Raw genomic sequence first — 14,956 nt, 5'->3', positions numbered from 1 at the left:
TGCTTTATAATTTAATTTTTTTCAGAATTTTCCGAGGACGAATCGGAACCTTCAGAAAGAGATACACGTGATGCCTTTTCAGATTCTGAAGACATAGACCACAGCTCCATGGCTGCTAAAAGATATGCAAGTAGAATATCATCTACAAGCTCCTGGCCCGAATATTTCAAGCCTTCTTTTACCCAAAAACTCATGTTTAAATATGTTTTAGAGGGTGAACCTGTTGTTTTTATGTGTAAATTAATTGCCTGTCCAACTCCAGAAATGACTTGGTTTCATAACAGTCGGCCTATCCCAACAGGTCTTCGAAGGGTCATAAAAACTGAGAGTGATTTACATCATCACTCTTCCAGCTTAGAGGTAAAAAGGGTCCAAGAGAGAGATTCTGGAAGTTATAGGTTATTAGCAATTAATAGTGAAGGATCTGCTGAGTCAACTGCGTCATTGCTTGTTATCCAAAAAGGGCAAGATAAGAAATATTTAGAATTTCTGAAAAGGGCAGAACAGACACATGAAAATATAGAGGCTTTAGCTGAAAGGAGAGAAGATAGGATAAAGGTTGACCTGAGGTTTACTGGCTCTCCCTTTAACAAAACACAAGAGTTGGAACAAAAGGGAATGGTGCGAACTATACACTTTAAGACAGTAAGTCCTGGCAAGAAAACGGATTTTATGTATGCTGAAGAATATTTAGAAAGTAAATCTGACATAAGAGGATGGCTTAATGTGGGTGAAAGTTTCCTGGACGAGGAGACCAAAATGAAGTTGCAGCGTTTACGGGAGGCTAGAAAAATGTTAGTGGAGAAAAAGAAACTCTCTCTTTTAGATATGTCATCTGAAATAAGCTCAAGAACTTTGAGAAGTGAAGTTAGTGATAAAGATACTCTGTTCTCCAGAGAGGAAATAAAAAGCAGGTCTGTATCTGATCCAGCAGAAAATAGGGATAAGGTAGATAATTCAACTGAGGGTATGGTCCAGAATCCACATGTACTTCCTAATCAATTGGATCAAAATGTGGAATTTGGAGAACGTCCCACAAGCCTTCAAATTACTGTTGATGAAGAAATTCTCCAGACTGAAATAGGAATGAGCCAAGAGGCATTTCCAAGAGAAAGTCTACCAAAGGACCATTTATATGATAGGATTCTAGTAAAGGAGGATACTCAAGCAAGAGGACAACTTGAAGAAACTGTGACCAAACCTGAAATTGGAGAATCCTCTAAATATATAACTAATGTCAACGAGAATGAGGAAATGTATGAGACTCCCCAAAAGGTGTCTCAAGTTATTATGCCATATGCCAGTGAATCTTTTGGTACACTTATAAATATTAAAGAAAATGAAGAAATAGATAGTAAAATAATAAGAAAAGATGATTTGAGAGAATCACAACACTCTATTTCCACAAAAGTTGATGAATTCAAAATTGAACAGGAAGAAAAAGACACAAGAGTTTTTGAAAGTTCTTTCCAACAACATTCGCAACGTTGCCCACCTTCATTTCTTCAAGAAATTGAATCTCAAGAAGTTTATGAAGGTGACACTTGTAAATTTGTATGTCATTTTCAAGGATATCCTCAACCCATAGTGACATGGTATAACAATGATATACCAATCCCACGTAATCGAGGCTTTCTTACTCACACCTTGGAAAACTATTCAACATTAACTTTTTCTTCTGTTCTTCCTCACAATGAAGGTACTATTACCTGTGTGCTGTTTAACCAATACGGGACGGTAAAAACAACTGGTATACTTAAAGTGAAAACAAAACAAAGGCATAGTGTTGAAGCACATAAAGTCCCAGTGTTGCACGACTACACTGATGAGGAAGAGGAGCTGGCATTGGTGTTTGACCAACCAAAAGGCATTCACCCACCTTTGAGACAAGAGGGCCAAACAAATCTCCATGTGTTAACAACTAACCCACTAGTTGCTCCCTCTGCGGGCATGGAATTGCTTTCCTTTCCTGTAGAAATTCAAATAACAGCAGCTACTCCTACCCCAGAACAGGACAAAGAGTCAAGAGAACTGTTTCAACCTGAGGAGTTGGAACCTAAGGCATCAGCTCAAGATGAGGCTACTCAGTCACCAAAACACAAATTTATATTTTCATCTGATATTACTAATGAGCCACCACAGATGTTACAAGAAATGCCAAAGCATGCCAGGTGTAGAGAAGGAGATTCCATAATACTTGAATGTTCACTCTCTGGTGAGCCTAAGCCGGTTGTAACATGGTTTCAAAACGGAGTCCTTTTAAGGCAGAACCAGAAGTTTCAGTTTGAAGAAGTTAACTGTAGCCACAGATTATATATTAATGATGTTAATTCTCAAGATTCTGGAAAATATAAATGTATTGCGGAAAACAATTTAGGAACTGTTGAAAGTGTTTCAGATCTAACAGTGGAACCTGTCACTCAGAGGGAATATAGTCAATTAGAAAATATTCATGGAATTTATGCCAAATATTCCAAAGATCAGCAAAGTCAAGGAGAATCTGTAAGGGCACATTTTTATGATTATCCAGCTGGTCCTTTTACTCCCCAATCTAATGTAAAAGAATATTCTGTAAGGGAATATTTTCAAAGCCTTGAGACAATTAAACAGATAGACCAGAAAAGCCAGGTTCGTTGCATACCTTCTAGAGAAAAACTACCCAGACTTATGCAGCATGCTCCTAGAGTCATAAAAATCAACAAGCCGGTCAGAGCTGAACTCATACACTGTCAGGATGAAGGGAGAGAGGAGCATGTAAATGAAAAATCAAAACTGGACCAAGCAGAGGGTACTGTTTATCCATTGGTTGATGACTTCAGTGAAGTTAAAATTAGGAAAGAGGTGAGGAATGATTTTGGGAAACTTGGTGGACCAGAAAGGGAAAACGTGCAAGAATGTGCCCAAAGTGGATATTTATCGAATATCCGCTCTGAGAGTACTTCCGATAGTTACAATACAGAAGACTCATCCATCATTGCATATGAAGAAGCCCTTGGTGAAGAGAGATACTACCTAGGAGGAAAGGTGAAGCATACAATCATTGCGTTTGAGAAGTTACAACATGTAGAAAAAGGAGTTCTAGAAAAAAGACCTACCAGGAAATCATTTGTTAATCCTCTTCGGAGGAAGCTTGACGACATAGACTTTCCATTAAAGCAAAGAGAATCCCGGGCAAGTGACCTAAATCCAAAGATGCATCAGGCAGAGATAATGTCTCCACATGCTGAACCAGATCCATCTGACGTTGTAATGAATTTGAAGCTGCTTTCTTCTCAAACTCAAGAGGAATTTGAAGTACAAGAGAGGGAACAACAGAAAGAAGTAGGTTTTATAGGACAGTCTGCAGTTTCTGAAAGTGCTGAACGTGAAGCACCTGCTAAATTTGACCTAAAACATTTTCACGCTCAGATAGAAAATGCAGATAGAAAATTCCAGGAATTAGACAGTGATCATCCAGAAGAAGCTAATTTTAAAATCCAACATCCTGCTTCTGAAACAACTGATGATGAAAGCATTGTTTTTGATCTAAAACAAATATATTCTCATATAAGAGATCCAGGTAAGGAGTTCCAAGGGCAAGAAATTAGCCAACAGCAGGAAACTACTTATAAAGAAGAAATTTCCAGTCCTGAAACCTTAAAATCTGATACACAGATTACCTCTAAACGTGTGCAAAATAACATATTTACCAATCCAGAAATTTCTTCCAGTCAGGAGTTTTCAAACAGGAGTGTGATGGAGAAAAGTCCTATGGATGAAAATACCTTTTATTTGGAAAAAGAAGTCCAACATATACAGGAACAAAATTTAGAAATTTTAAATACTGGTATTTCTCTTAAATCCTGTTCTGAAGAAATCCGTAGTGACTCATCTGCCCTCCTTCAAACCTCATCTGCAGATGTAGGAGAAATGGATATTTCTGAGAAAAAAAGCTGTCTAGAAAATGGAGATGGAAGTTTCATTTCACATTTGAAAGAAGCGGCAAGTGAGGAAAACCTTTTAGAGGTTTGCGAAATGGAGGAAGAACATACTTTGGAACCAGAGTTGGCATCATTTCAAAAGCAGGATGGAAGGACACAGGAATATGGCACTGGAATTTTGGGAGACCACAAAGATGGTGTTCAGGAAGCAGACACACTCCACAGAAAAGTGTCCCTGAGTCAGGGCTTTCCATTCCCGATGACTGAGGAACAACAGGATCCGAAAGAACCAATAAGTGAAAACATTGATGCCTCTGGAAAAGAAAAATGTTATGAAGAAGTTCAACTTCGAAATGAAACTTCTTTCTCCACTACTGAAGGAGAAAAGATAGAAACTTGTTTTTCTGAAAGTTTTCCTAAATTGGATGAGGCACATACGACGGAAGTAATGGAATCTGAGACCTCCCTAACACAATATTTACTTGCTGCTGGAAAGCACAAAGTTCCTGAAACTAAAGACACCAAACACGGGGCAAACCTTGTCCAGAGTGAATCAATCATGTCTATGGAGGTTGAAGAAGTAACTTTCAACACTGTGTATGAGTATTACACCCAACAGCAGGAATCACTGGGTCGCCCATTTTCTCCTGAATCTGATATTTCGATTGATGTGGGCAGTATAAGCAGTGAAGAAATCTCTGAGTTAGACCAGTTTTATACCCCACCATCCTCTGTTGAACATTTTGAAACTCCGAAGTCTCCTGATTTATATTTTAATCCTTCAGATACAACTAAACAATCCTCAACAAATCCAGGAGGTGAGACTGTTGAAAGAACCACACCTCTAGAGGAAGCTGCTGAAAGGTACTCAACACCTTCTGAAGGGGAGGTAGCAGAAAGATATTCCACACCCCCAGGGGAGACACTAGAGAGATATTCCACACACCCAGGGGAGACACTAGAGAGATATTCCACACCCCCAGGGGAGACACTAGAGAGATATTCCACACCCCCAGGGGAGACACCAGAGAGATATTCCACACCCCCAGGGGAGACACCAGAGAGATATTCTACACCTCCAGGAGAGACACCAGAGAGATATTCCACACCCCCAGGGGAGACACCAGAGAGATATTCTACACCCCCAGGGGAGACACTAGAGAGATATTCTACACCCCCAGAAGAGGCACTAGAGAGATATTCTACACCTTTAGGAGGAGAAACAGTTGAAAGATATTCTATTCCTACTGGAGGACCAAACCCCACTGAAAAATTTAAAACATACCCATCAAACATAGAAAGGGAGGACAGTATGCCAAATGAGCGTTTCCATACACCTACAGGAGAGAGAAGTTCAGCTTATGAAATATGGCGTTCTGATTCATTTGGAACACCCAATGAAGCCATTGAACCAAAAGACAATGAAATGCCTCCATCTTTTATTGAACCTCTGACCAAAAGGAAGATATATGAAAACACAACATTAGGTTTCATTGTTGAAGTTGAGGGCCTTCCAGTTCCTGGTGTGAAATGGTATCGAAATAAATCTTTGCTAGAGCCAGATGAAAGAATCAAAATAGAAAGGGTGGGTAATGTGTGTTCTTTGGAAATTTCTAACATTCAAAAAGGAGACGGGGGAGAGTACATGTGCCATGCTGTAAACATCATAGGGGAAGCAAAGAGCTTTGCAAATGTAGACATAGTACCCCAAAAAGAAAGAGCAGTGGCGCTCCCACCTCCGGTAACACATCAGCACGTCATGGAATTTGATCTGGAAAACACCACGTCATCAAGAACACCTTCTCCCCAAGAAATTGTCCTGGAAGTGGAATTAAGTGAAAAAGATGTTAAAGAATTTGAGAAGCAAGTGAAAATAGTCACAGTCCCTGAATTTACTCCCGATCATAAAAGCATGATTGTGAGTCTAGATGTTCTTCCACTGAATTTAGCAGATCCAAATATGGCTTCAAGGGGGGAAGAAGACAAAGATTTAAAAATTGATTTAGAAGTATTTGAAATGCCTCCTCGCTTTGTAACGCCAATTTGTGATTTTAAAATTCCAGAAAATTCGGACGCCGTGTTCAAATGTTCAGTCATAGGCATCCCCAGTCCCGAAGTTAAGTGGTACAAAGAATATATGTGTATTGAGCCAGATAACGTTAAATATGTGATTAGCGAGGAGAAGGGAAGTCACACCCTTAAAATTCGAAACGTCTGTCTTTCTGACAGTGCAACGTACAGGTGCAGGGCTGTGAATTGCGTGGGAGAGGCTATCTGTCGGGGATTCCTCACCATGGGAGATTCTGAAATATTTGCTATGATAACAAAGAAAGGTAAAGTGACCTTAAGCAGTTTGAAGGAAGAGTTAGTCTTAAAGAGCAAATATTCAGAGAGTTTTTTTGAGTTTCAGGTGGTGGAAGGGCCTCCCCGGTTTATCAAAGGTCTTTCTGACTGTTATGCACCCTTAGGCACAGCGGCTTATTTCCAGTGTTTAGTTCGTGGCTCTCCAAGACCCACGGCTTACTGGTACAAAGATGGGAAACCGGTGCGAGGAGCTAGGTTCAGTGCTGAGGAGAGAGGCATAGGGTTCCACAACCTGTTCATAACAAGCTTAGTGAAAGACGACGAAGGTGAGTACAGGTGTGTAGCTAAGAACGAATCAGGAATGGCGGAGACCTGTGCAGTCCTCACCCTGACCTAAAGTTTCTCGGGCAGTGTTCTCGTGCCTCAGCAACTATGAGAAACGATTTAAGTACTTCTATATTTTCCAAGTCATATAGAGCTAATAAATTTCCAGATATGTCTACTCTATTTGAACACGTTACATTGAAAACCCCTGGGAAAAAGAGTTTCTCTATGTAGAAATCTCATGTTTGTAATACATGTAAATATTCTGTTATCTAAACTGTGGAGCCCTCACTTGCGTCAATTATGCTGTGAATCATCAAGCTCAATTAAACATCTCCTTGGCTACCCAATTGTTGGTGCTTCTCCTTCACCCTCAATTCTCCTCCCAAAGCATTTCTGCAGAATGCATTCCCTTTCGGCAGATATACTATATATGTAAAGTAAAACGTAAAATGAAAGACTGTGTCAGATGACCACCAGACAACTTGGCAAGGTAAAATATCCTCTCTGCATTGAATACAAGTCATTTTTGAAATTATAACTCTTTCGCATCCAAATCCATGCTTATTTACTAGGACTTAGAATAGATAAAACAAACAACAATAGAAACCAGCTTCACCCAATTGGTAACTAACTCTGTAACCTGTTTTACATTGCAATCTTAATATTTTTTTGGCTCTTTAAAAACTATTTTCTTTATTAATATCCCTCTTCTTACCTGTATTAACTCTTGCTGGTTTTGAGGGACCAATGGTGCTCTCTTTTTGGGTAGAGTTCATCTAAACACTTGCAGAATATGTGAATAAAGATCTTTCCACTTTTGGAAATACCTCATTTTATCAATTTTTGACATAGCATCAAGTGTAATTTGATATTGGCCTTGGGGGTGGGGAAAAGAAACTACTATATTACATTTACATATAGATTTTAAACTGCAGTGCAATTTCAGAATCTTTAAAATTAGAAAAACAGAAGGTGGGACCGTTTTAATATTGAGGCAATACGGTAATTTGTATTTCAAATTATATTCAAATAACAAGATAATAAGCTTTCTTGTTATTTTCACTGAATTTGTTTTAAAACTAACTAGAATTTAATAAGCATTCAAATTTAAGATGCATACATGTTTCTAAAGTGACACTGTTTTTCAGAATTATAATTATAATAAATTCACAAAATCCTTAACATCATACCTATTTCCAACTGTGAACCTAAATCTTCTCATATAAGATGTAATAAATATAAAGAAATTCCATTTTCTTATCTGAAAACAAGTGTTGAACCAAAAGGCCTCAGAGGTAATCATTCAACTCTATGATTCTGGGCATCCCAGTGGTACCTTTTCTTAATGTAATTTAGAATAAATTTTAGTTTTGCAACAGGTGAGAGAAATAATAGAATACAGTAATGAAATTATGAATCTTCCCTCCCTCCAACTCTCCCAATTACTTGCTGTTACCTGGTGGCTTTATTTGTCCTCTGCTTTGAGCAATTTTTATGCACCGTGATCGTACTAAAAATATTTTTCATTTAATTCTAAAAAATTAAAAATTTCATTTAAATTTAATTTTCAAAAGAATTCATATACCCAATTATGTTTATGTTCCTTTCATCTGTTAATTTTTTATTCCCACAATGGGAATTCCCTTTTAAAAGCCCTATGAGTTAAAGAAGCCATTGGGAGAAAGTGCAGAATATAGGCAGAGCTAGTCAGGCTTACACCTCCCAAAAAACATTTCTTTTACTTGTTTTGAGTCACCATAACTCATCATGATAGATATGCTCTTGTGGAAAAATCATTTCTGTTTCTGTGCTCCAGGGAGCACACAATATGTATGATAACAATTACAGATTTCCTGTAATACACCACACCATAAATCCTTGAAATAAAACTAATTCTGCAGTTTAGGGATTACTTATTCTACTCTTAATCACATAATGAATGTTGAAATAAATTAGAAACTCAGATCATGACAAACATGGCAAGCAGACTTTACCCAAGCATCATACAGCATAGCAACAGTTCAAACCTGTTTCTTAAAAAGAAAAAGAAAAAGAAAAAAATTTAATGCTTTATTGGATTTTCAGGAAATGCTGAAAAGTACACTTTTATGCACATAAGAAGGTGGGCTTTATTTGATTCTGCTTATTAAAATTCTGTTAGTCTCAAATACATTGAACTTGAGGATATTCAAAATCAAAATGACTGAATAAGCCTTGCCCACAGTTGGCTTACTTATTAATTGTTGTAGATAATTAGACGATTTTTTTCTGACTCAATGATAAATAAATTACAAGCCTGTAATACTAATTTCTCTGATGCTGGATAATGAATTCATGGTTACACATACTAGAGTTTAGACATAATTATTAGCTGTTTCTGCTACATTCATTTTTAACTACACCTTCCTTGTTTCAGCACATTTGAATTTCATTTGCTATCTTTGTGATGGTTAATACACTGTGTTTAGAATTAGGGGGAAACAATTAAAAATATTTCAACATATTAGTGAGTAGGGATATTTTAACTATATTCACATTCATTCTCTTTACAGATATTTTAGGAGTTCAAGTGAAGGGAAAGCTGGCATGAGTTAAACATTATAGGTTAAACGTAAAGTTAAGTGGTCACCATTAGTATGTGAAATTAGTCAATAGTTTGATGGCTTACTAATGAAATAATGAAAAGTTGAATATGTATTCTACATGCTATAAGTAAGTTTTATCAGTACATTTATAACCAACAGACACCAGAGCCTTGCCTTCTCATGCTTATACACTAGAACAGAAAGAAATTAAGGCATAAAACAATTTCATGTGATGCTAGTGCAGTGAACTAATAAAATAATAAAACTATTTTTTGGTAAGGTGATAGAGCTATTATTAACAGAGTTGTTTTACATACCTAAAAGATTTGATGAAAAGCTTAATTCCTTGTTATCAAATTACGTCTTTCATCCTGTCATCCATGATACTGTTTTAAAGAGTATTTGTTACTCCCTGCTTTGTTTTTCTGTTCAACAGTGCTGTATAGATATTTCTCACACAATAAAATATAAACAGATTTTTAATGTTGGAGTTGCTTTCTCTTGTTTCTGATTCTCCCATTTTCTTGACTTAACATAAGCCTTAGTATAAAAGCTTTGGTGAAGTAATGTGGTAAATTAAACAGGCAAAAGAAGGCCCACATCTCCAGTAACTGAAAACAGTGGTTCTCTTACAAATTCAAATTAAAAATTTACTGTAATCCTTTGTTTTTAATAATGGCTTCCATTTATAAGCAGTAAATAGGACATAGATGTTTTATTTTGGAAATAGTCTTCAATTTGACAATGATGATCAATCTTAAACTCAAGAAAATTCTAAATATAAATAATAATTCTGGATCTTTTTAGAAATTGATTTAAATAACCCTGGATTCTTTTATTATAAATAGTTAGCCAGCAGTTTTTCAAACTTTAGAATTAGGATTATATGACAAAGAAAAACTCGTAAGAACATCTTTAAAATTTATAAACTCTAACACAAATGAAGTGGATTGGGAGTTACATTAGTATGGTATTTATCATCATATAATATGATATAATAAACAAAGGTTAAAACTTGAGAAATGTGCTTTTTGATAAATTAATCTCAAGATAATATAATGATTCCAGGAATAAAGCAGAAGGCGGCCTTCAATTCATGCATAATTCTTTGACTTCTATTTCTCTGTTTTGGTAAATAAAATTGATAGTAAAATAATAACAATTTCTTCCCATACAGAGTTTTCTAGTTCTCTTCTGTCTGCTAAGGAAGAAGGATTCCAAATGTATGGCTCTGGCCTTCAGTTACCTGATAGAAATGAAACACTTGAACTTTTGTCTGAACCTCCAGTTTATTCAACTAAATTTGATTCTCAAAAGGAAGGCAGTTTCCCAGTTTTCATCAAAGAAGTGTCAAATGCCGAAATAAATGTAGGGGATGTGGCCAAACTGTCTGTGACTGTCACTGGCATTCCCAAGCCAAAAATTCAGTGGTTCTTTAATGGAGTAACGTTAACTCCTTCTGCCGACCACAAATTTGTTTTTGATGGTAACGATCACAGTTTAATCATCCTGTTCACCAAATTCAAGGATGAAGGAGAGTATACATGTATTGCCAGTAATGAATATGGACAGACAACATGTAGCGCCTATCTAAAAATAAATTCCACAGGAGAGGGCCACAAAGAGACAGAACCAGAATCAGCAGTGGAGAAACCTCTGGAAAAGTTTGAAGGTCCTTGTCCTCCTTATTTCCTTAAGGAGTTAAAACCGGTTTACTGTACCCAGGGGCTCCCTGCCATCTTTGAGTACATGGTGCTTGGAGAGCCTGCACCCACTGTTTTGTGGTTCAAAGAAAACAAGCAGCTGTGCACCAATGTTTATTACACTATTATTCATAACCCTGATGGTTCCGGAACGTTCATCGTCAATGACCCTCAGAGGGAAGACAGTGGCCTCTATGTCTGTAAAGCAGAGAACATGTGGGGTGAGTCCACCTGTGCAGCAGAGCTGCTTGTGCTTCTGGAAGACACAGACATGACTGATGCCCCCAGCAAAGAGAAGTCCACGCCAAAAGCTCCTAAAGATTTTCCACAGATGTCGTTCAAAGGCCCTGAAGTTGAGGCATTTGACTCCAAGCAGGAAGTTGCAGCTTTTGTAAAGGACACCATTTTGAAAGCTGCTTTAATTGCAGAAGAAAAACAACAGTTTTCTTATGAGCGTGTTGTTAAAACCAATGAAATGAGCAGTCAAGTTACTCTAGTAGCTGAGCAATTGCAATCCACAGTCATGTTGGAGCAGGATAGGTCCACTCCTGAAAGCACCGGGGAACTTCTTTCCATCAATGGCACTACTCATGTTCAGCCTATCAAGGAACCACCTCCCAAATTACAGCTGCAGATTGTCCAGTCCCAGAAAACCCTCCCCAAAGAAGACATTCTAATGGTTCAAGAGCCTGCATCACAGCTGGTGCTATCAGATACTGAAAAAATCTCCCCAAGTGCCATGACCAAAGAAGAAATTAGTTCGTTAACAGCTGAGCCTCTGAAAACTTTATTAGCTGAGCCTGAAGGGAGTTATCCTCAGTCTTCAATAGAAGAAACTCCAGCCCATTTGTATCCAACCTCTGTGGCTGAGGAGGTGCTTTTACCAAAAGAAAAGACATTATCTGCAGTGGACAAAGAGCAAAGAGTGACTCTTCAAAAGCAAGAGGCACAAAGTGCTCTCATCCTGACTCAAAGCTTAGCTGAGGGACGTGTGGAAAGTTTCAAAGGTCCTGACGTCGTGATCTCTGAGGTAAACTGTGAGCCCCAGGTCCCCTCAGAACGCACGTGCACAGCAGGTGAAATTTTGATGGAAAGGGCGGGTCAACTGAAAAGTACAGGGCAAGATTTTGCAGACAGGACTGAGGAAGGCAAGTCCTTAAGGTTTCCGCTAGCGTGTGAGGAAAAGCAGATACTGCTCAAGGAAGAGTGTTATGATAACTTGGCAACACCCCCAAACCAAACCATTGAGTATAAAAAAGAGCCTATGGTGATAAACGGCGTGCAGGAGGTGCAGCAAAGTGATGTTCTTTCTAAGGAAAGTTTGCTTTCTGGTATTCCAGAAGAGCAACGATTAAACCTGAAAACTCAGATCCGCAGGGTTTTGCAATCAGCAGTGGCTAGGGAGCAGCCAAGTCTTTTCTCTGAATGGTTAAGAAACATTGAAAAGGTGGAGGTCAAGGCCATAAACTTCACCCAAGAGCCCAAACGCATTATGTGCACCTACCTTATTACCTCAGTGGAGTCTCTAACAGAAGAAGTAACCGTTGCGATTGAAGGCATTGATCCCCAAATGGCTAACTTGAAAACTGAACTTAAGGACGCTTTGTGCTCTATTATATGTGAGGAAATAAACATCTTAACAGCTGAGGATCCTAGCATTCAGAAAGGAGCCAAAACAGGCTTGCAGGAAGAAATAGATTCTTTTTCAGACTCACAGAGGGTTGAAGCAATCACGGAACCGGAAGTCGAATCTAAACATCTTGTCTCAACGGAAGAGGTCAGTTATTTTAATGTGGAAAGTCAGGTCAAAGTTATGGATACCATAACGGTTACCGATGCGGTTGCTTCAGCTGCTGTCTCCAGTGAAAAACAAGATGAGATGCCAAAACCACCAGAGGAAAACGAGAAGTTCTCTGACAGTGGTACCCAGGAGGGTGGTATGGTAGAGACACAGGAAGCTGAGAGTTGCTTAAGCAAAGGGGATGGTCCTGTTATACATACGCCCTTGGTGGACACTACTGCTGAGGAAGGTGACATCGTAAAGCTCATATCATCCATAACAAATGCCAAAGAGGTGAATTGGTATTTTGAGAGTAAACTGGTGCCTTCAGACGAAAAGTTCAAGTGTTTACAAGATCAAAATACATATACGCTAGTAATTGACAACGTAAATACAGAAGAACATGAAGGAGAGTATACCTGTGAGGCCTTGAACGACAACGGAAAGACAGCAACTTCAGCAAAACTCACTGTAGTCAAAAGAGGTTGGATTTTAAGGATTAAGTGGTTCAAGCTGTAACATTCACTGGATTGTACTGATTTAGGTTTCATCACTGAATTCTCACTTACCTGCCACTGCCAGAATGCCGATTATTTAGAGTAAGAATGAAATCACAGACATAATCATGGTTATTAACTCTTCTCCTTTTCCCTTACTGCCTTACCGGGTAGTATGTTATATCTATGTTACTATTTATTTTTAAAATAAGACATATTTTCATATGTTTCATAATAACACTGACATGTTTTTTAGTTTGTTTTTATCTGAAAATACTTTAATAATACGTACTACAAGCTGTCCGTGGACACCTAGCTACTCTGAAATTGCCAGTCTCATCTCTAAATTCAGAATAACCATGATTAATTGTCCATTTGTGTTTCTCATTTCTATTTCTTTTTTGCTGTCGTTTCACTTCTTCACTTTATTTAGTATTTCAGGTTTTTTCACATTATTCTCAGTGTTCCTAGTCAGCATGGTATATTTAAAGAATATATCATGTTGTTATGCATGTAAGCCAGTAGCATCACATTTTAATCATTTTTTTCACCATTCACTGCAAAGTAACAATTGAATATATTGAAAGCTGCTTATTGTCTTCTTTCGCCTTCAATAATCTTTCTCATTTTCCAGTCACTTGTTTTAAACTGCTGCAATCTGTCTCACCAATTTCAACTGTTTTAAGTCATTAACAGCCCTAATGTTAGAAGGAAAAGGACAATGTGGTGTGCCTGGTAAGGAGGCGTGCTCATGGACTCTGCTTCCCTTTGCAGCTGCTCCAGTGCTCAGGAGGAGAATCGAGCCCCTTGAAGTGGCTCTGGGCCATCTAGCCAAGTTCACCTGTGAGATCCAGAGTGCCCCCAATGTGCGGTTCCAGTGGTTTAAGGCTGGCCGACAAATTTATGACAGTGACAAGTATTCTATCCGATCTTCAAAGTATGTCTCCAGCCTGGAAATCCTGAGATCCCAGGTTGTTGACTGTGGCGAGTACACCTGCAAAGCTTCCAATGAGTATGGCAGTGTCAGCTGTACAGCCACACTGACCGTGACAGGTAAATGCCATGCATTGACACGGATGTTATCATCTCATTTCGTGTGATTGCCTATTTTGCTTTTTGGACAGGTGCAGGAAGTGCTTGTCCTACCGACTGGAGAGACCAATAGCCAAGACGGTAACCTGGTGGCTAGGTGCTGTAGATCCTATGTGGGACAAGAAATGATTGTTTACAGTTATATTTCTAACAGCAGCTAAAGAAACAATAAAAAATAAGTTATTATTTTAAGAACAATGTTAAGGTATCAAATGAGCGGTGGCTCCTGTAAGTTTGGTTTTGGGGGGGTTGTTTTTGTTTGTTTTGTTCTCTTTTTTCTAAATGATTAGCCTAAATGTCTTGAATAACTAGTAATGGCCTGACTTGGCCCTTTATATAAAAAACCTCAGGACAGTTTGGTGTCACTAAAAAACAAATGTTATCCCAATGTATTTAATAATTTGAAACCAGTTAACCAATTAAGAACAGAATTACAAACTGAAAAAAAGCAGAGCATAAGACTGAAGTTAAACAATCCCAATGTGAGCCAGGGAGCCAGTACAAGACTACAAACTAGGATTCTCACTCTAGGCTTTATTACTAATTTAAAAATAAGAGCAACTACACAGATATTCTGTTCTCAATTTCCTAATTGACACACAGGATGACTTTCAAATAGTTAACGCACCAAGTGTTTGAATTCCCTCATTAGCAAAAAAATTAGTAGTTCTTTCTTTCTCTTTCTCTTTCTCTTTCTCTCTCTTTTGCTTTCTTCCTTCCAAGGGAAAGCATGAATATGAACTACGGT

General features: G+C 38.1%; 1 protein-coding gene across 4 annotated transcripts in view; it reads left to right on the top strand.

Annotated features, from left to right (window-relative positions):
• The window catches only part of TTN (titin), a 270,195-nt gene that overhangs the window by 55,279 nt on the left and 199,960 nt on the right, over positions 1 to 14,956 (top strand). For 2 of the 4 annotated variants that reach the window (XM_070508508.1, XM_070508506.1), the window contains exon 46: positions 13,891 to 14,169. In XM_070508508.1, the coding sequence (XP_070364609.1) occupies positions 13,891 to 14,169 (279 nt within the window). Of the gene's footprint in view, positions 1 to 25; positions 6,894 to 10,313; positions 13,104 to 13,890; positions 14,170 to 14,956 lie in introns of those variants that run through there. The other 2 variants (XM_070508505.1, XM_070508507.1) reach the window with 2 other exon arrangements.

Source organism: Equus asinus, chromosome 4, assembly GCF_041296235.1.
Source record: "Equus asinus isolate D_3611 breed Donkey chromosome 4, EquAss-T2T_v2, whole genome shotgun sequence".
Taxonomy (NCBI): domain Eukaryota; kingdom Metazoa; phylum Chordata; class Mammalia; order Perissodactyla; family Equidae; genus Equus; species Equus asinus.
This window is presented reverse-complemented; position numbering and strand designations above follow the sequence as displayed.